Here is a 22,039-nt window from a genome sequence, read left to right as displayed (position 1 = left end):
CTACCACTCATCTTCATGGTTGTGGGTGGCTAGAGCCAATCACAGCTGTCCTCCGGGACAACACCAAATTTTTATTGGATAATGCATAATGTACACAGGTTGTTGTGAGGTCAGGAAGTAAACTTCCCTCCTTTTTTTTTTGTTTTTTTTTTTAATGTATATTTTTCAGCTTTATTGCAAATGCTGTATAGCTCAAGAACCCACTGCTCAGATACAACTTTTTAACCATGGAAAAGGAATTAAATTGCTCTATTTAGGTAACAAATACTTAGAGGAATGAGCATTAGTGGTTTGTGGCTTAAAATGCTTGGGTCTGATCATCATTTTGACCTCTTTGAAGGAGGATTTGTAGCCAGCAGGATGTGCCTCATTCACACCAGGAAATCCCCAGAAAATCCCATTACGGACACTTTTGTATTTTTGGTGATAATATTTGCCAAAAAACATGCATCAAACCACCAACCTGAACTGTAGTAGAGCCCACAGTTCCGACAGGGGTATTGGTCATTGTCTCTATCTGGGGTGGTAAAAAACTTCATATCATGGTTGTAGTGTTTACTGAAATGTAAGGCATCACCAGCTGTGCCATTGTAATTACCAACATGTAAACGGTATCTGAGAAACTCATTGGCCACATAAAACTGATTGTATAAGGCATAGAGTTTGACACCATTAAAGTCTTCAAGATCTATTCGAAGAATCATTTCCTTGCTCTTGGTCAGAAGATGAATTTTATCATTCCACAGCCAAAATTCTCTCCTGAGGTTTCCAAAAGCTACTTTGTAGTCTTGCCAGGTCCTGGTGAAGTTGGTGCTTCCATCGAGATGTGCCTGCAGCACTGTCCAGCCTCCCCCCATGTCTCCATGTCACACTAAACTTCAAAGTACTATTTCTGGGATCCGGTGTGACTCTGTAGGTCTCACTGGTACTTTTGCCTATTGTGTAGTACTCAGAGCAGTCTTTATATATTAAATGTTGGACTGGATGTGGTGATTGTAATTGTTCTTGACTGGGACACTTAGAACATTTGCCATCCAAACTGTTGACCACAAATGTCAGATTTGCCACTTTGCTATCAATATAATTTTCTACATTGTTCATATTTATAAGATTCAGCTTCTCCAGGCGGCCCTGAAGCACATCGATCTCCTTCTTTGCATCCTTTAGGTCAGAGGACAGCTGGTTAAGCTTGCTCTCCAATTCTGTAACTCTGTTGTCAGCCTCTCCTGGGGCTCCTGTGACCGGTGGCAGTCCATTGCTGCTGGGGTCTCGGTTGTCATCAGCCTGCAGTTTGCTGTCTCGGCAACATTTATTCAGGCTATTTACGATTTCCTTGAGGTTCTGGACTTCTTTGAACACCTCCTCGATCCCGCCGAACTGCTTCTGGAGCTGAATAGTCAGCGGGGGCAGGTTCACCTGGTAGGGGCAGTCACCTCCCTGCTCGCATTTCCCTCGGCTCTCCAGTCTAATCGGGCAGGCGTCCTTGGCTGGTTCATCTTGGATTTCTGTTTCATTGTTTGCTGCAACCAAAACACTATAAGTGAGGACAGCTGAAGTCAGCCAACACCAGGTCACCAGCTTCATCTCGGCCTTGCACACAGGCGGGGAAGTGGCTCCTTTTAATCAAGTAGTCAGCTAGCTAATTGCAGAAATGCTTTTGACGAAGAAGATGGCTAAAAGAAAAAAAGATGAGGAGTATTGTACTTTTCAGCAGGAATGGACAGAGGAATTTGCCTTTGTGGAGAGAGCAGGTTCTGCAGTGTGTCTAATATGCAATGATAAAATTGCATCAAAAAATGGTCAAATATAAAGCAGCACTTCAACACACGCCATACTACATTTGCATCAAAATATCCAGCGGGGGACAGCAGGAAGAAAGTATGTCAAGAGCTACTGTGCAGAGTGCAAGCTAGTCAGCAGCAAATCCATTTTTGGACCCAACAAGGTGACTGGAATTCGGCTAGCTTTGCTGGTGCTTTAGCAATTGTGAGAAACAGAAAGCCATTCACAGAATGGGAGTATGCCAAAACATTCATGCTTGATGCTGCCAATGAACTTTTTGACGACTTTTCAAATAAAGACAAGATAATCAAACAAATAAAAGACATGCCTCTGTTGGTGAGAACTGTTCACGATTGTACCATCATGATGGCAAATCAAGTTGAGGCAACACAAGTGAAGGACATAAATGCAGCACCATTCTTTTCTCTCGCTTTGGATGAGTCAACAGACATAAGCCATTTATCCCAGTTCAGTGTGGTTGCAAAGTATGCTGTCAGTGACACACTACGTGAGGAAAGTCTTGCTGTTTTGCCTATGAAAGAGACAACAGGAGAGGAGAATTTATTCAAGTCTTTCACTGAGTTTGCAAAAAAAAAAAATCTACCAATGGATAAACTTATTTCAGTGTGTACTGCTGATGCTCCGTGCATGGTGGGGAAAAAAAGAGGATTTGTAGCACTTCTTCATGAACATGAAAAGAGACCCATCCTAAGTTTTCACTGCATCCTACATCAGGAGGCGCTTTGTGTTCAGATGTGTGGTGAGCAGCTTGGTGAGGTGATGTTGCTGGTCATTCGGGTGGTGAACTTTATTGTTGTCTGAGCTTTAAATGATCTCCAGTTTAAAACACTACTGGATGAAGTTGGGAATAATTATCCTGGTCTGCTTCTGCACAGCAATGTGTGTTGGTTGACAAGAGGGAAGGTGCTCAGCCATTTCGCAGCTTGTCTAAGTGAAATCCGGACTTTTCTTGAAATGAAAAACATCGAGCATCCTGAGTTAGCTAACACTGAGTGGCTCCTGAAGTTTTACTATCTTATGGACATGACTGAACATCTGAACCAGCTCAATGTGAAAATGCAAGGCATTGGAAATACAGTCTTATCCCTTCAACAAGCAGTGTTTGCACTTGAAAACAAGCTGGAACTCTTCATCACCGACATTGAAACAGGTCGTTTACCACACTTTGAAAAACTGGGAGAGTTTAAAGATGCATGCACAGCAAGTGACCCTGCTCAACATCTTGATCTCCAGCAGCTAGCGGGCTTCACATCTAATCTCCTGCAGTCATTCAAAGCACGCTTTGGAGAATTTTGTGAGCGCACTCGTCTTTTCAAGTTCATCACTCATCCACACGAGTGTGCAGTGGACAGCGCCGACCTGAGTTACATCCCCAGTGTCTCCGTTAGAGATTTTGAGCTACAAGCTGCTGGCCTGAAGACCTCAGACATGTGGGTGAATAAGTTCAAGTCACTGAATGAAGATTTGGAAAGACTTGCATGACAGCAAGCAGAGTTGGAGAGCAAACATAAATGGGGATAAATGAAAAAACTTCAACCCGCAGACCAGCTGATTGTCAAAACTTGGAACGCGCTTCCTGTCACATACCACACACTGCAGCGTGTGAATACTGCTGTACTGACAATGTTTGGTTCTATGTATGCATGTGAGCAGTCTTTCTCACATCTAAAGAACATTAAGACCAACCTACGATCACGTTTAATGAATGGAAGTCTCAACGCCTGCATGAAGCTTAACCTCACCACGTATCAACCAGACTACAAAGCCATCAGCAAAACTATGCAGCACCAGAAGTTGTATTAATGGTAAGAAGTACTTTATTCATCATTGGTTAGCATCCGCATAACAACGTTATTAAAAAGAATTCAGAGACTTATTGTACTTTAAAAGTCTTAGTCTTTCATAAAATGCACACATTTACTTGTATTTAGTGTTAAACATACTGTATGGCTCTCACGGAATTATATTTTAAAATATGTGGCGTTCATGGCTCTCTCAGCCAAAAATGTTCCCGACCCCTGCTCTACAGGTTTGGACATCCTTACATCAACAGATATATGGTAATGAAACAGTGTTGGCAGGCAGCGGTGAGAACAAAAAATAGCATCAGGTGTTAGACAGGTGGAGTCAGAGCAGACCAGAGTTCTGGTTAGGAAAGAATTCAAAGTCAAGACTCAAAATATAAGAGAAAGTTTACTTACAAAGTCGCAGAGATAGAACAAATGGTCTCTGTAAACAAGTTTCAGAGGCAGAAGAAGGGTCCTTGGAGTTTAGGAGAAAAGGAGAATTGCAGCTGGGGAGAGGGGGTGTGGGAGGGGGCAGGGAATGGCACTGGTGAGATCCTGAGAGGGAGAGTGAGGGAGAGCTGGGTCCTGCATCCTAAGGGTTTTTAAGGGCGGGGATTATAGGGGAGGTCCCAAGGGAGGATCTCAATAGACTATTCATCAGCTCTCCAGATGGGGTCCTTAGTCAATACAACTGGTCCTGATGTCAGCGGTGGAGTCACTAGTCTGATTTTGCTGCTTTTCTGGGCCTGGAGCTGAAACACAACTAGATGTATTTGGTGTGGGTCAGAACCTCATTGTCCCGGGGGCTTAATGCTTAAGCACTATTCTCCAGCCCCCTTGTTCGGTCCCCCTCTAAGGGAGCCTGACCTGCAGCACTGGCTACATGGCAGGGCAGGAAAGGGCAGGAGAGATTCTGACCTGCATGACCATTTAAAGGAGAAAAGATCACCCTGGGAGTGAGGTTCTTGTTTTCCCAGTTTTGCCAGTTGCTAGTCACCTGAGGCTTTCCACCCTGGTGACCTGTATCCCCGACCATAGTCCTTGCTCTGCTCACATCTGTCTAACTGCCTACCACAATAGGATGTGTGCATATAAGTATATATTTACATTTTTACATACACATACAGCATAATGTTTATTTAAATGTTAACAGTAAAGCCCTGGCCAGATAGCTCGGTTGATATATAGAGAATCGTCCCAAAGCACAGAGGTTGCCGGTTCGATTCCTGGTCAGAGCACATACAGGAACAGTTCAATATTCCTATCTCTCTTCCTCTCTTGCTAAAACCAATAAATTTTTAAAAATTTAATAAAAGAAAATAAATGTTAACAGTAAAAAACTGTCACATGGGGTCCCTTGTGACTCAGCTGAGGACTGCTGGGAAGGATAGCTAGACAGTTAATAGATGATAGGTAGGTAGGTAGGTAGATTAAGGTGGAAGTGAGAGAGGGGAGAAGAGTCAGGCCCTGACAGTTCCATCCCAGAGCGACATCACAGAAATGTGGCCCCCAAACCACAAAAAGAAAGAAAAGGCATTCTCCTCTTCACTTAAATCTTCCAAAGGACATAAAAGAGATTTTAATACGTGACCTGTAACAACACTTCCTTGATCCCCTTTGCCTCAGTCCCCAGTTCCTTCAAGCCCTATACTTTGGAGCCTCATGTTTCTCACAAACAAAAAGAAAAACAAAACTGTCACGACCCCCAGCTTGGCTTTCCTCTCTATCTCTCTCTCACCCCCACAAGGCCTCCCTCCACACTTAAAAACTTGTTTTCATTCATTGACTTTAGAAAAAGAGAAGAAGGGAGAGAGAAAGAGAAGCATCGATTTGTTGTTCCACTTATTTATGTATTCATTGGTTGATTCTCATATGTGCCCTGACCAGGGATCAAATCTGTAATCTTGGTGTATTGAGATGATGCTCTAGCCAACTGAGCTACCCAGCCAAGATAATTTCCCCACACACATATTTTAAAAATTGTTGGTAAAATATGTAAAACATAAAAATTGGTGTAGTGGATAGAGCTTTGGACTGGGACCCAGAGGACCCAGGTTCAAAACCCCAAAGTCACTGGCTTGAGCACAGGGCTCATCAGCTTTGAGCGCGAGGTCACTGGTTTGAGTGTGGGATCATAGACATGACCCCATGATCACTGGCTTGAGCCCAAGGTCGCTGGCTTGAGCACAGGGTCACTCGCTCTGCTGTAACCCACCAGTCAAGGCACATATGAGAAAGCAATCAATGAACTAAGGCGCTGCAATGAAAAATTAATGCTTATCATCTCTCTCCCTTTCTGTCCATCTGTCCCTATCTGTCTCTCTCTTTGTCTCTCTGACACAAAAAAAGAAAAATATTTCCATTTTAACCATTTCTAAATGTACAGTTCAGTGGCATAAAGTACATTCACAATGTTGTATGACTATCACCACCATTCATATCCAGAACTTTTCCCTCACCCCAGACAGAAACTCTGTACTCAGTAAAGTTCCCATTCTCCACCCTCCCCAACCCATGATAACTCTAATCTACTTTCTGTTTCTATGAATTTGACTACTCTAGGTACTTCATGTAAGTAGAACCACACTATGTTTGTCCTTTTGTGTCTGCCTAATTTCACTTAGCATCATGTTTTCCAAGTTCATCTATGTTGTAGCATGTGTCAGAATTTCATCTTTTTCAATTGAATGTATTGGGGTGACACTGGTAAACATAATTTCAGGTTCCCAATTCTACAACACATCTCTGTGCACTGTATTATGTGTTCAAGTCTCTGTCCATCACCATTTCTCCCCCTATACCTTCTTCACCTCTCTTCACTCCAGCAATCACATTGTTGTCTGTGTCCATGAATCTCCCTCCCTCTCTTTTTGGGGGGGTCCTTTTTCACTTCATTCCTTTTTATAGGCAAGTAATATTCCATTGTATGTATTTACCACACTCTCTTTAGTCATTCACCTGCTGGCAGTCACTTGAGTTGTTTCTACCTTTTAGCCATTGTGAAGAATGCTGCTACAAACACGGGTATACCAGTATCTGCTGTAGTCCCTGTTCTCATCCTTATTAGGTGTATGCTTAGGAGTGGAACTACTGAGTCATAAGGTAATTAATTCTGTGTTCAACTCTTTAAAGAACTGTTCTGCACAAAGTGCTTTTCACAGCAACTGTACCATTTTACATTCCCACTAGTAATGCACTAGGGCTTCAGTTTCTCCACATCCTCATCAAAACTTGTTTTCTGGTTTTTTAGTAATATCCATCCTAGATTGGCTCCAGGTCACTCTACAGCAGGTAGCTGTGGATCCTCTTTGTAACACACCATTAATTTGACTTTGACTTTCACATACTTGCTGCTCTCCTCATGACCAGCTGAGTCAGCACTCATCTTCCAACTCAAAACCCAATTGGCTCAGCGGTGTCTGTGGACTGATTCTTTTTGGTTCAGGTGTCTACACCAGGTCCAACCTGCTCTGACAGGGTGGGCACAGTGACCAGCCAGTCCAAGGTCTTCCCTTTCCGGGAATGCGGTAAGGTCACTTTCTAGGCAGGGTTTCCGGGGATAGACGAGGAGGGAGTGTGCAGTGTAGGCTGAGACGGGCTCAGGTGCAGTGCCGGGCAGGAAGCACAAAATCTGTAGCTTGGTCACAAGGAACTGGCCCTCAGAAATGTCAATTGTCCACATACCAGGATTGGAGCCATTTCTTATAATTAAAGTCAAATTCACAAAAGTCTCAGACTTTAGGAAGTCTAAGAGAAATTTTTTACAGATTGTTTCTTTTTTCTTTTTTCATTTTTTAATTTTTATTTATTGATTTTGAGAGAGAGAGAGAGAGAAATCAATTTGTTGTTCCACTTATTTATGCACTCATTGGCTGATTCTTATATGTGCCCTGACCAGGGATCAAACCCACAACCTTGGCTTATAGGGATGATGCTCTAACCAACTAAGCTACCCGGTCAGGCCTTCAGACTGTTGCTTTATTAATTCACAGTAAGAAAGATGGGCCAGGAGGACAGCCTGCCTGTTGAGCAGACCTGTGCAGGCTCTCCAAGTAGTCATGCCTCACAAGCAGCCAAATTTTCACGAGAGATTGTGGTGAGGGTAATGTCAGAGCAAGGGGAAGCAGGGACCCAACCTAGGGGCCATGAGGTGGGACTCCTTCTCCCTGGCCATGGCCAGGGCAGCTTGACCAATGGCTGACTTCATGTGTTTCCTTTATTCTATGCTCTTTGATGGCAGCTCTCAACTGTGTGGAGATACTGATCCCTCCTTGAGGATCTCATGCGAGTCATAGAACCACTTTCCAAAAACTCCACATAAATACATAGTTTTATATTTGGTTTGATGGTTTTGAGACAATGCCATGTGTCCAACTCGATTTTCCTTTCCCCAGGGCACACAGGAACATTACATCTGCCAGCCTTCCCTGCAGTTTAGTTGGAACATGTGACTGAGTTCTGGCCAATGAACTGAAGGCAGAAATGGACACCACTCCCAGGCCTGGACCCAAAACATTTCCACCATTCTGTCTCCCTGTGCCCTGCTGACCAGATGCACCAGGGAGGACTCCAGGCCCTGGTGGGAAGCACGGCACAGGCAAAGGGAGGCACCTGAGGCCCTGAGTGACTATGTGAACCAGAGCCTCACCACCCAAGGCCAGCCTGTTCTGCACTGTGATACGGGTAAGAAGTAAGTATGTACTGTGGAAAGTGAGTGGATTCCAGGGCTCTTTGTTACAGCAGTTAGACTACCCTGACCAATACAGCCCTGGAGGCAGTCATCCACCAATCCTCTCTCCCCTGCTCAGCCAGGCCTGATGGTATCCACACCGCATACAATTGGCTTAACACTAAACCACAAGCACATTTCAGTCCCACCTTCTGGAGCTTGTATGCAACTCACAGGATTCCCAATCTTTGGTTGAACATTTACACACACTCTTGATTGACTCTGATCATGGCAACTGTGTTTGTCATACTGACAAGGGCTGTGGTCAACAGAAACTTGAAGCCACACCTGACCTTAAGAGTGTCACTTGACCACCATGTCCAACTTTTGTGTGTGTGTGTAACAGACAGAGACAGAGACAGATAGGGACAGACAGACAAGAAAAAAGAGAGATGAGAAGCATCAATTCATCATTGCAGCTCCTTAGTTGTTCATTGATTGCTTTCTCATATGTGCCTTGACTGGGGGGTGGCTCCAGCAAAGCAAGTGACCCCTGCTCAAGCCAGCGACCTTGGGCTTCAAGCCAGCAACCTTTGGGCTCAAGCTAGCGACCATTGGGTCATAGACTGACCCCACACTCAAGCCAGCGACCCCACACTCAAGCTGGTGAGCCTGCACTCAAACTGGATGATCCTGTGCTCAAGCCGGCAACCTTGGAGTTTCAAACCTGGGTCCTCTGTGTCCCAGTCTGACATTCTATCTACTGTGCCATCACTGATCAAGCTTTTTTTAATTTATTTTTTTATTTTAGAGCAAAACATCCATTTGTTTCTGTATGTGCCCTGACCGGGGATTGAACCCACAACCTTTGCATATTAGGACAACACAACACTCTAACCAACTGAGCTACTGGGCCAGGGCCCAGCTATTTTCATCATGGTGCTAACTCCTGCCTTGACTGCAGCATGAGTATCAGAGCACTCCCCAGAGTCCAGACGGCTCCTCAATCATCAGATAAACTGCTCGAGCAGTGGTGGCAATGAGCCAACACTGTCCTCCCTCCACTGGCAATAGTGTCCCCCCAGTGTCAGACAGTGCTTTTTTTTTTTTAACAGAGACAGAGAGAGTCAGAGAGAGGGATAGACAGGGACAAACAGACAGGAACAGAGAGAGATGAGAAGCATCAATCATTAGTTTTTCATTGTGACACCTTAGTTGTTCATTGATTGCTTTCTCATATGTGCCTTGACCGCGGGCCTTCAGCAGATTTAGTAACCCCTTGCTCGATCGAGCCAGCTACCCTGGGTCCAAACTGGTGAGCTTTGCTCAAACCAGATGAGCCCGCACTCAAGCTGGCGACCTCGAGGTCTCGAACCTGAGTCCTCCGCATCCCAGTCCGATGCTCTATCCACTGCACCACCACCTGGTCAGGCCAGACAGTGCTTTCTCTGGAGTGCGCCCAGCCTAGGGGGCCTAATCTGAGAGCTTCTGCAGCTGCAAAGGACTGTTTCTCCCTCTCGAACCACCAGCTGTGCCCCAACCCCTACCCGGAAGGCAGGCAGTATCCCCTGCACAGGGCTGTCCAACAGCCACTCTGGGAATGTCAGTCCCTACATCTTTGTCTCAGACTCTCTGGCATTTAGTTTCCTCTTTGTTTCATTTAAACACTCTTCTGACTAAGGCCAACCATGTGTCTATAGAAACAGAGTTTTCTGGGAGGGAGGTGAGGATGAAGTGGGGTATGTGGCCTAGGAGGGTCCTGGTTTGCCTCCTCCGGTGCTTGCCCTAGCTCAAGAGCCAGGCAGGAAGCTCTTAAGAGCATTGCTCAAAAGCACAGCAAGCCCAAGAGGCCTGGAGTAGGGACGGGAGGAGGTCACGCTGGCTGCCCTGGCCTTGCCTTAGTTTCTCTCCCATAGCTCAGAGACAGGACCAGATGTGGAGGCTCAAGAGCCTCCCAGTTGGAGGGAGACAGGTGTCCAGGCCTGTGAGAGTTGGGGCTGGGGCAAAGGGAGCGGGAACAGGCATCAGGTGAGGGGGGCAGGGGGGCAAACAGGAGTGTCACTGCTGGGAAAAGGTGGAATCAAAGCACCTGAAGGGCTCTCCAGGACAAAGGCAAATACTGAGGTCAGCCCTGCTCCCACACAGCCCTGCCCCCACATCCTCACCGCAGCTATAAGGGCCCTCATCTCAAGCAGCGTCCAGGCTGGGGCAGTGTCATGGCCAAGTCACACCTGCTGCTGTGGCTGCTGCTGCTGCCCACACTCCATGGTCCAGGTGCTGGTGAGTCTCCCCGGCTTCTCGCCACCTCTCTCCCACCTAGGGCCAGGTGTTGAGGGGCATCAAGGCCCCCTCCATCACTTACTGAGCTCTGTGCTAGGCATTTATGCTCTATATATTGTCCTCATTTTAAAAATTTTTTAAATATTTTATTTATTACATTTTTTAATTGATTTTAGAAAGAGAGAGGAAGAGGTAGAAAGAGAAACAAATCCATTTATTGTTCCACTTTAATTGTGTGTTCATTGGTTGCTTCCTACACATGCCCTGACCAAGGATTGAACCCACAACCTTGGCGTTTTGGGATGAGGCTCTGACTAAGCCAACTGGCCAGCTTATTTATTGATTTCAGAAAGATAGAGGGAGGGGAGAGAGAGCAATATCGATTTGTGGTTCCACTTATTTATGCATTCATTGGTTGATTCTTGTATGTGCCCTGACCAGGGGTTGAATCCACAACCTTGGTGTATCAGGACGACACTCTAAAGAACTGAGCTACCTGGTCGTGGCCTATCCTCATTTTAAAGATGAGGAAGCTGAGGCTCAGAGAGGCCCCAGGGTTTGTCCAATGTCACACGGCTGGTGGGCCCGAGAGCAGCTGGAGCCCAGAGCGTCTGACTCCAGCATCTTTAACAGCTATGTGTTACCAATAAAACTGGGTCTGGAGGTTGGGTAAGGTCAGGGTGCCAGGAGTGGCTTGGATTCCAAGGTTGCTCTGTCCCCAAACAGAAGCTGTAGGGACCACCTCATCCCTGGCTTGTGCCCAGGGCCCTGAGTTCTGGTGCCAAAGTGTGGAGCAAGCAGTGCAGTGCAGAGCCCTGGGGCACTGCCTACAGGAGGTCTGGGGACATGCAGGAGCTGTGAGTACCACCCAGAGATCCACTGGGACTGAAGGCCTGGGAGAGGGTGCTGGGTAGGCTCTGGATGGGTTTGGAGGATTGGAGCTCCCATAGCTGATGGGATGGGATGGTGGGCAGTGGCCTGTACCTTGGAGTGCCCCATCACTCTCTGCCTGGAAGAACCTCACCTACTTGTGCTGGAGCATGCCCTCCATTCATGTCCCCCACCATGGCCTCCTCCCCAGGATGACCTGTGCCAGGAATGCAACGACATCATCCGCATCCTCACCAAGATGGCCAAGGAGGCCGTTTTCCAGGTAATCAGACCAGACCCTGGATAATGCTTGGAGGTCAAGAGATGAGGGGCAGAGCAGGAAGAAGAGGTTAGCCCCTTAAAGGGGCCATTTATTTCCAGGCCAAGACCAAGCCCTCAGGTGGCCTGGGGAGCAGACCCCTGCTGGCCAGGACAGGGCTCCAGGAGTGAGCTCAGCAGCACAGCCAGAGACAGGTGCTCCTGAGGGGAAAGGGCCCTACCTGTGCTCAACTACTTAACTGCTTGGCACTCTCCAATCTCTGCTGCCCTGGGAAAAGAGCGACCAGTCTGCCAGGTGGTGACCCCGTGTGCAGGGACTCAGGCAGAGGCTGACCTCAGAGAGGCCAGGCTGACTGTCCCTTCTGCCTCCTTTTTGGCTCCGGCCTGCCGCCCAGGACATGATACGGATGTTCTTGGAGCACGAGTGTGACGTCCTCCCCCTGAAGCTGCTGGTGCCCCAGTGCCGCCGCGTGCTCGACACCTACTTCCAGCTGGTTATCGACTACTTCCAGAGCCAGATCGTGAGGGCCTGCCCACCTGCCTGCCCACACAGGCCCAGAGACACCCCCACACACAGTGCCCAGCCCACCACACACACCACACACAGACCCGGTCCAGGACACACGGTGCCCTCACCCAGGAATCCAGATCACGGTCCCATCTGCTCAGCAGTACGTGGTGGCCCGCACACTTACAAACACCACACATACACTCACACCCTTCACACAAACATACACCTGGTCACACACACACTCCATCTCACGCAAACCCACCCATTACACACACACTCACACACATACACACACTCATTCTCACAAACATACATGCTCACGCTCATTCTCATACATTCCCAGGCACCTGCCCCAAAGTTCCCACATGGCCCTTTCTCTGCCCTATTGTCTCCTTACCCCCAGCACAAAGTTCAAACCACAGCCCCACCCAGCCTGCTCCCCCCATTCCAGGCCCAAAGACAATGGCCCTAGTCCCTGAGTCCTTGAGCCAGCCTGAGCAGGAATGGGGGTCCCTCCCTCACCTAGCCTCCCCCTCCCCCTGCACCATTCCCTAGAACCCAAAGGTCATCTGCGGGCACCTAGGCCTGTGCAGACCCAGGCGTCCAGAGCCAGGGCCAGAGCCAGAGCTGTCAGACCTTCTGCTGGACAAGCTGGTCCTTCCTGTGCTGCCCAGGGCCCTTGAGACGCGGTCCGGGCCTCAGACACAGGTAAAGGAGGCCCCATACTGGTGGCCCCTCACACCAGATAGGTGGGAATCCAGAGAGTTAGGACACAGCCCAGGCCTATGTGCCCTTGGGCAGGGTCAGGACCTAAGACAAATGAGCAGCTGTAGGCAGGGCCTGAGGCAGGAGGGGCAGAGGAGGCAGAGCCTGGAAGGTGCCTTCTCACAGTGCCCAACCCGACTCCCACCTGCATTCTCTCCCCTTAGGGTTTCTCTGAGCAGCAGCTCCCCATACCCCTTCCCTATTGCTGGTTCTGCCGGACTTTGATCAATCGAATCCAGGCTGTGATTCCCAAGGTGAGACCCACGCCCCCAGCTCCATCCTCTGCCAGTCCTCGTCCAGGACCAACTGGCTGCCGGAAGTTAGGAGGAGAATCATCAGTGCATGACCCCCACCCCAGGGACCTGGAGCTCAGGCTCAGGCCTGGGAGGTGCCAGGCTGAGAGTTCACTCAGCAAATGCTAATCCCCTGCTGGGCCAGGCAGGCACTACGCAGGTGTCAAAGCACAAAAACAGATGAGATCACTCTTGTCCTCTGCAGTTCAGCACCTGATGAAGATTCCCCTGCGTTCTCTGTAGAAAAAGTGCTCTAATTTTACAAAAGAACTTCCACGGGTGGGCGCCCTTCCCTGTGCCAAACTTGGAACCTTCCAGACCTGTAGTGACCATCGCCCAGTGCTGTCTTGCCCTGAAATGGGGCCTGAGTAAGAGAGCTCTGCCCCATCAGCCCTTTTGAGATGGGCAGGCCTTCTAGTCACTGAGGGCTTGCAGCTACAGATAAGGTCGCTGCTTCCCCAAGTCTGCATTGTGGCGGAACAATTTTTTCAGAAAGGGATGAGTCCAGAGCAGAAAATTAAAACAGATTGAGGTTCCCCATTCTGGGCAAGCCCCTGAGCAGACCCCAAGCTACATCCCTGTCCACATACAAAGCCCCACCCTAATTCCAAACGGGCTGCTTACATTTCAGCATTTCCATTCCAAGATTTCATATAGGGCGGGCAACCATGGGCAGGTGCCCAGGCAGGGGGAGGGGCCAGCTTGCATGTTTAGGATGCAGGCTGGTGGGAGAGGAGGGGACAAGGGTCAGACTCCGAGCAGGAGACTCTAGGACCAAGGCTGGGCTGAGGAAGCACCTGCTAGAGCCAACAGCCCAACCTATGTTAGCAGCTGTGGCAGGTCCTCCCAGGAGGGGCTGCCCACTGCCGCCCTCCTTCAGCCTCCATAGCTAGGAGCCGTGACATAGGTCCACCTAGGAAAGGAGCCCGTAGAAAGTAACTCCCCAGTCGCCTCGACTCTTGGCTTTCCTTATTGCTCTTCACACTAAGTGCCAGCCACCTTCTTAGTGACCCATGACCAGGGAATGGTGACCCCTCACAGCTGCAGGACTCTAGGACCTAAGAGATCCCTTTGGGAAACCCAGGTCTGCAGGATACCAGCTGGGGTTGTTCTGGCTTTGGGCAGATGGCTGGGTAGCTAGATGGCTGGGTGCGGCCATAGAAAGAGGGTCACCACGGTCAAGGTAACTCAGATTGCTCAGTCCAGCCAAAAAAATTTAAAAAGTGAAGTGATGGACAGTGACATGAGAGTGAGAGTTAGGTTGGTCAGTCAGGGAGAGTCTCTAAGGTGATCATTAAGCCGAGACCTAGAGGTCAACAAGGCCCTTATGGACAAAGGGCCTGAATCAGGAATGAGAGTGGAAAGCTTGAGGGAATCCTGTGTGGCTCCAGCAGGCAGGCTGGGGGGGGGGGGGGGGGGGAGAGCAGTCGGTCAGTCGGAGAAGGGAACAGCGGCGTAGATACAGCCGCACACCTGGGAAGCTCAAGCCAAGTTAAGAAAGACTGGATTTTATCCTGAATGCCATTTACAGCTAGTGAAGGTTTCAAGCAGGGGATGCCATGATCTGACTTACACTTTAGAAAGCCCACTCTCCTGCTGTTTGAAGGATGCATTGGGCAGATGAGGGTCAAGAATGCAAGGAAGAATTAGATTACTACAGAACTAAGAGGGTAAACTGAGGGCATGTTTGGGAGGTCAGCTCAACAGGACGTGGTGTAATGGGACTTGGGGAGTGATGACAAAAGAGGAAGCCCTGGCCGGTTGGCTCAGCGGTAGAGCGTCGGCCTAGCGTGCGGAGGACCCGGGTTCGATTCCCGGCCAGGGCACACAGGAGAAGCGCCCATTTGCTTCTCCACCCCTCCGCCGCGCTTTCCTCTCTGTCTCTCTCTTCCCCTCCCGCAACCAAGGGTCCATTGGAGCAAACATGGCCCGGGCGCTGGGGATGGCTCTGTGGCCTCTGCCTCAGGCGCTAGAGTGGCTCTGGTCGCAACATGGCGACGCCCAGGATGGGCAGAGCATCGCCCCCTGGTGGGCAGAGCGTCGCCCCATGGTGGGCGTGCCGGGTGGATCCCGGTCGGGCGCATGCGGGAGTCTGTCTGACTGTCTCTCCCTGTTTCCTGCTTCAGAAAAAAAAAAAAAAAAAAGAGGAATTAGTGATGACTCTGAGGACTTTGGCTTGGGGAACCAGGTCTTTGCTAATGCCACCAGCTGAGATGGGTAAATTTGAGAAGAAACAGACTTGGGCAGAAAAATGATAATTCTTTCCTACCCATGTTCAGCTGGAGAAGCCTGTGTGACATACAAGAGTGTATGTCAAGCAAGCAGCCAAACAGCTAGCCTTAGGCACAAGGTCAGGTCAGAGACATCAATCTGAGAGCCGCTAGCAACAGGCAAGATTAAATCCATGAAAAATCCAGCCTGCCCAGGCAGTGGCACAGTGGATAGTGTCAGACTGGGATGCAGAGGACCCCAAGGTCTCCAGCTTGAGCGCGGGCTCATCTGGCTTGAGTCGAAGGTTGCTGGCTTGAGAAAGGGGTCACTTGCTCTGCTGTAGCCCCCCGCCCCTGGTCAAGGCACATATGAGAAAGTAATCAATGAACAACTAAGGAGACTAAAAGAGCCACTAAGAATAATTGATGCTTCTCGTCTCTCTCCTTTCCTGTCTGTCTGTTCCTATCTGTCTCACTGTCTCTGTCGCCCAAAAAAAAAAAAGAAAAAAAAGAGAAAAAAAAAAGGTAGGGTCATCCAGGGACACAGTGTGGACAGAGTGGAGGAGGAGGCTCAGCCAAGCAAAGGCAGATAGCAGCAAAAGAGCCTGAGAGGGGACAGTCAGTGAAGTGGGGGACACCATGCATGATGTCATGAAAGTCAAAAGAAGGCATTTGGAGGAGAAAGTGGTCACCTGGGCTGAAGGCTGCTGGGAGATCAACACAAGATGTGAGCCACGAATTGGCAACTGAGGTTGTTGTGACCTTGAGAACTGTTTTGGAGGACTGATGGGGACAGAAAGAAGACCAAATGGAGTGAGCTCTGGGGAGAAGGGAGCAGCCAGTATGGATAACTCTTTCAAGAGGTTTTTACTGGGCCTGACCAGGCGGTGGTGCAGTGGATAGAGCGTCGGACTGGGATGTGGAGGACCCAAGTTTGAGATCCCGAGGTCGCCAGCTTGAGCGCAGGCTCATCTGGTTTGAGCAAAGCTCACCAGCTTGGACCCAAGGTCGCTGGCTTGAGCAAGGAGTTACTCAGTCTGCTGTAGCGCCACAGTCAAGGCACATATGAGAAAGCAATCAATGAACAACTAAGGTGTTGCAACGAAAAACTAATGATTGATGCTTCTCATCTCTCTCCATTCCTGTCTGTCCCTATCTATCCCTCTCTCTGACTCTCTGTCTCTGTAAAAAAAAAAAAAAAAAAAAAAGTTTTACTGGGTTAGGGAGCAGAAATGGGTGTCTTTAATGCTGAAAGCTGTGTTAGCATGTTCCCTTGCCATTGAGACCAATCACTGGGCAGATGGGAGTAGTGAGGAAGGAGAGAGAGGATGCCATAGGGTGAAACACCTGTGAAGGAGGAGCAGCCCAGTGCACAAGGGGATGGGCCAGCACGACAGAGTCCTCTGGAGGCCAAGTGTGGGTTCCCAAGCAAGCAGGTGGTTACATTTGGTGAAATGAACTCGTTTGGAAGGTATCACAGTCACACACTCCCTGTGCCTACTCCCAGCAGGGGCTGCCAGCAGGCTCAGGGCCAAGGCCAGCTTGCAGGTCCTTTCCATGCAATGGCTGAGTGAATGAAGGCTGAAGGCGTGAGCCAGCATACTTGCTGCCTCCCACCCTGCCTTTCAGGTCAGACCTTGTGTTTGAAATTGAGAGGGGTGGGGAAACTCCTGGCTTTCTCCGGAGCTCCTGAAATGTGCAGGAGCCACAAACTGATCCAGCCTGTGGGTCAGAAAGAAGACACTGTTGTGGTTTTACCACCTGACCCCCACCCCAAGCTGCTGTGTGACCTTGGTGGCACCCACATCTCTGGGTTAGCTTTCAGCAATTTCAGTCTTTAGTCAGAGCTAGGACCATAGCCTGACCCCTGTGTTCACTTATTGACTCTGGGCAAGTCCGCTGGACTCTCTGAGGCTCAGTGTCCCTATCTGTAATCAGTATAATCATTCTCGGAAGGGAATGTCTACAAAGTGCCCAGCTGCTGACGGCACAGAGTAGATCTTGCAAGGAAAGGTTCCACCTCGCCCTCTCTTGGCCCCGCCCCAGGGTGTGCTGGCCCTGGCTGTGGCCCAGGTGTGCCACGTGGTTCCCATGGTGGTGGGTGGCATCTGCCAGTGCCTGGCCGAACGCTACACTGTCATCCTGCTGGACGCATTGCTGGGCCGCATGCTGCCCCAGCTGGTCTGCGGCCTTGTCCTCCGGTGCTCCAGCATGGACAGCCCTGACCCAGGTGAGCCTGCTGCCCCAGCCTGCCATTGCCCGCACTCATCCTCCCCAGCCCGCACGACCCTCCCTCTCTGGTCCCCCCTGCACTGACCCAGAGGACAGGAACTGAACACCTCTGCAGGGTGACCTTGAATGTTTCCTGTCTAGGCCTCACCGCTCTGGGGTCCCTGCCAAGACAATGGCCATCACAAGACTCCAAGTGCCACTTCTGCATGTTCGTGACCACCCAGGCAGGGAACAGCAGTGAGCAGGCTGTGCCACAGGCAATGCGCCAGGCCTGCCTTGGTTCCCTGATGGACAGGCAAAAGGTGTGGGGCAGCCAAAGGGGACTCGGGACCCAGGGCCTGCCACAGTAGAGGGCTGACCCAGGAAAGGCTTCCCAGAGATGCAGAGTGGACCAGACTTCCGCCCTTGAGGAGCTAAGACAGGATGTGGGCCAAACAATGACGAGATTGTAATGGGGCAAAAGCTACAATCAGGAGTGGCCTCTGGACAAAGGCCATGGGCTCAGAAGACCAGCAGGCCTCCCTCATGGACCAAGTATGAGGCCAGTTATCTATCAGCACTGAAAGGAAAGGTCCTAGGACTATGCGTCAATGACAGTAACTGCACTTAATAAAGTAAGACAGCTCCCAGGAGGCAGTAACCTACTGCCCACTACATCAAGGACCAGATGAGCTTTCAGAATCCTTCTAGAACTGAAATTTTTGGGAGGAAATGGTGGTGGCTATGATCCTATGCCTGGGTTTCCCGACGGAAACCTACATTTCAGTCCCTGCCAGATGCTCAGGGGCCTAGGCCTGGACTTACATCGGGAGCCCTGGAGTGACCCAGATAAACGAAGAGTCCAGGACAGCAAGGCAGGTGTATCCCGCAGGGGGCCTGGGTCCACCCACACTGTGTCTTTCTCCTTCCTCAGTGTGAGCAGTTTGTGGAGCAACACTCGGTGCGGCTTCAGAGTCTGGTGTCCAGGGGTTGGGATGCTCGTACCACCTGCCAGGTAGGCCCTCACCTCCCAGATGGTTCTAGGACTTCCACCAGCTTCCAGAGCTCCCCACCCTCTCTGGCCTATGATCCACAGAGACCCTACTTCCGGGTCCAGGGCAGCCACCTCCCTTCACTGTTTTAAAACAGAAAAGACAGGCTCAGAGAGGTCAAGAAAAAGCCACAGTAGACTGAAAAAAGAGGAGTCTGGTTATTAGATGGGGTTGTTCATAGAGCTGTGTGTGTTTGGTGGGGGTGCAGAGTGGACATCCTAGGATGAGCATCCCACTTCCTCCAGCTCTAAACCCCGAAGGCCCAGGCCTGTCATACCAAGAGCACCCACCAGGGGGCAGGTGGTGTGAGAGCTGTTCCTTTGGAGGGAGCCTCACATCCACCTCAGAGCTGGGAACAGGGTGTGGGGTACAAGGCCTAACGCCCTAATTCTATCCCTGTGGCAGGCCCTGGGGGTGTGTGTGACCACATTCAGCCCTCTCCAGTGTCTCCAAGACCCCAACTTCTGATGAGAACTTAAGCTGTGCTAGGTGAGTCCAGACCCCCCAGGAGGGGGGCCCTCTGCTACCCAAGCAGGAGGAGGCAACCACAGCTGCTGGCTGCTCCATTCTCCTCCTCACAGGCCACAGCTCAAGGCTCTTGAGGGTCCCTCACAGCTCACCCTCTGGCTCCCCGATTTTCAGTATTTGATACATTCAGACCAAGGCCAACCTTTCCTAAAACTCAGGGGAAATCTGACTTCGCTGCCCACAAATGTTGACAGGAACTCCACCATCATCTGACCCTCCCTCCTGAGTCACCTTTCTCCCTCTCTCCAACTTCACTCACAGTCTAAGTCAGACCTAGCACTTTAGGGTGGGTCACATGCAGTTTCTGTGACTCAATGCCTCGGGGCAGGAAAGTGGCCCTAAAAGGAATAGGCACAACAGAGGACTCGAAGTGCCCTGGAAGCTAACTTGGTCCACTTCACAATTCTGCTCAGAGCCAGCCACTAACACAATGGTCATTTATTCACTCACTTTTTAAAAATGTAGTGAGTGTTCTGTAGTCAGGCCACATTCTCGGAGGCTGTGAGCCCCTTCCCTTCCCACAGCTCACACCCAAGTCTACCACTTCCATCTGAGGGGGAAGCCCAGCCTGCTCCTGAAACCTTCTAGAATCACATGCTCCCATGGGAGGCGGTGGGAAGAAAATGGGAAAGAAATGTCTGTCCCAGCTCAGACCTGTCCCACATGGCCAGTTTAATGATGACAACTAGTAGGACCCTAGGGTCAGGGAGCTGCCCAGGAGACAGGCAGCCACCTGTTCCCAGCTCCCAGGAAGAACTGGGCCAACCATCCCTGTTTAAACAGGAAAACCAGTGGGTTGGGACATGAGACCTAGGCTCTGGTCCCAACTCTACAATCAACTGGCCACAGGACCCCAACAAAGATATGCTGCCCTCTCACTGGCCCTTACTCTCAGCAGCAAAGCAGAAGCCAAGTGAGGACCAGTGAGGCCATGGCCAGCACTCCAGAGCCCTCCACATGACAAGGCTCCTGCTCGGGCAGGCTCCCTGCCCCCACTGAAAAGAAGCCTTTACTCCAACGCTCACCTCCTCTCTTCAGCACTGGTGGACCATGATTGTAACTTGTGCCCTCAGTCTTGTGTCAGTCCTTGTCCATCCTTTCGATAACCACAGTCCCAAACCAGAGCCACTTCCTTCCTCCCAGGGTGTGAGGCATGGCCAGGGCAGCATTTTCAGGATGTCTGTGAGAAGGGGCTCCAGCCCAGACCAGCCTCTCCACGCCACCGGAGTCAGCCGACCCCCGCAGACCCCACAGGGCTGGGCCAGGGTGAACATGTCAGCCACGCAGTCCTTCCCCGCTCCAGGAGGCAGAAGGACAGGAACCACGCCTGCCTTACTCGGTCTTCACACACACAAGATCCTGGCTTTTACAAATATTTTTGCTAACACTTTCACAAAATTCAAAATTGAGTACAATAAAAAATGGTGGTGGAACATATGGCCCTGGCCGGTTGGCTCAGTGGTAGAACGTCAGCCTGGCGTGCAGGAGTCCCGGGTTCTATTCCCAGCCAGGGCACACAGGAGAAGCGCCCATCTGCTTCTCCACCCCTCCCCCTCTCCTTCCTCTGTGTCTCTCTCTTCCCCTCCCACAGCCGAGACTCCATTGGAGCAAACTTGGCCCGGGCGCTGGGGATGGCTCCATGGCCTCTGCCTCAGGTGCTAGAATGGCTCTGGTTGCAACAGAGCAACGCCCCAAACGGGCAGAGCATCGCCCCCTGGTGGGCATGCTGGGTGGATCCTGATCAAGCGCATGCGGGAGTCTATCGGACTGCCTCCCTGTTTCCAACTTCAGAAAAATAAAAAGAAAAAAAGAACATAAAGTACCATAAAAAATAGATATGAAATCTTTAAGCTTTAAAAAAAATAAACAATCAGGAATCTCAAGCACAATGGGAAGGTAACTGGGCAAACTTTCATATTTGAATGCTCTACTGCCTGAGCTGCAAAAAGGGGTTTTCTTTTCATCTTTTTGTAAAGTAAACTTCCAATTTTTATTTGAAACTCTAGGTCTATTCAATTTCTGCTATAATTTATCTCCTTAAAGCTCAGCTGGTGTTGTGCATGCTAAAGATTAGTTCCTAGGTGGCCCTGGCTGGTTGGCTCAGTGGTAGAGCAGCGGCCTGGCGTGTGGAAGTCTCAGATTCAATTCCCAATCAGGGCACACAGGAGAAGCAACCATCTGCTTCTCTATCCTCTCCCCCTGCCTCTCTCTATTTCTCTCTTTTCCTCCTATAGCCATGGCTCAAATGATTCGAGCAAAAGTTGGCCCCAGGCACTGAGGACGGCTCCATGGCCTCACCTCACCCACTAAAATAGCTCAATTGCTCCAGTGGCCCAGACGGGCAGAGCATCACCTGGTAGTAGGGGGTTTGCAGGGCGGATCCCAGTCGGGACACGTCTGTCTACCCACCTCTCTCTTAACAAAAAAAAGGATTAGTTCCAACATAATACAACGCCTATAACAATGCTAATAAAATCCTATTTATTTCCTTGTACTAAAAAGAAAGAGACACTATTCTTTTAGATGCTGCAGAAACCACAGGCTTCCAGTGAAGGCAGTGACTAGGGGCCTGCCTCATGCCCCTCCTTGATTAAGTAGAGGTGCGTATCACCTCTTCATCTTATCACTGCTCCCAGTCGGGCCCCCACCTCGACCCCCCCCAAGAGTCCATCACTGGATGAAGTGAGAATATTAACATTCCAAATAATCAAAATATATAGAAAAACAAGTAAACCTTTTGCATTAAAGACCTAAATCAAAGTGTCCTTTTATTTACAAAAG

General features: G+C 49.9%; 1 protein-coding gene and 1 pseudogene across 1 annotated transcript; one reads left to right on the top strand and one right to left on the bottom strand.

Annotated features, from left to right (window-relative positions):
* Positions 1-249: 249 nt before the first annotated feature.
* Positions 250-1,584, bottom strand: LOC136329899 (fibroleukin pseudogene; annotated as a pseudogene).
* An 8,891-nt stretch (positions 1,585-10,475) lies between these two features.
* SFTPB (surfactant protein B) lies at positions 10,476-19,198 on the top strand. Its single transcript, XM_066264805.1, has 10 exons — positions 10,476-10,539; positions 11,266-11,396; positions 11,621-11,692; positions 12,084-12,209; positions 12,755-12,907; positions 13,129-13,218; positions 17,514-17,697; positions 17,841-18,001; positions 18,613-18,693; positions 19,136-19,198. Exons 1-10 carry the CDS (start codon positions 10,476-10,478, stop codon positions 19,196-19,198), a joined length of 1,125 nt encoding a protein of 374 aa, XP_066120902.1.
* Positions 19,199-22,039: the final 2,841 nt, after the last annotated feature.

The sequence above is a fragment of the Saccopteryx bilineata genome, chromosome 3 (genome assembly GCF_036850765.1).
Source record: "Saccopteryx bilineata isolate mSacBil1 chromosome 3, mSacBil1_pri_phased_curated, whole genome shotgun sequence".
Taxonomy (NCBI): domain Eukaryota; kingdom Metazoa; phylum Chordata; class Mammalia; order Chiroptera; family Emballonuridae; genus Saccopteryx; species Saccopteryx bilineata.
This window is presented reverse-complemented; position numbering and strand designations above follow the sequence as displayed.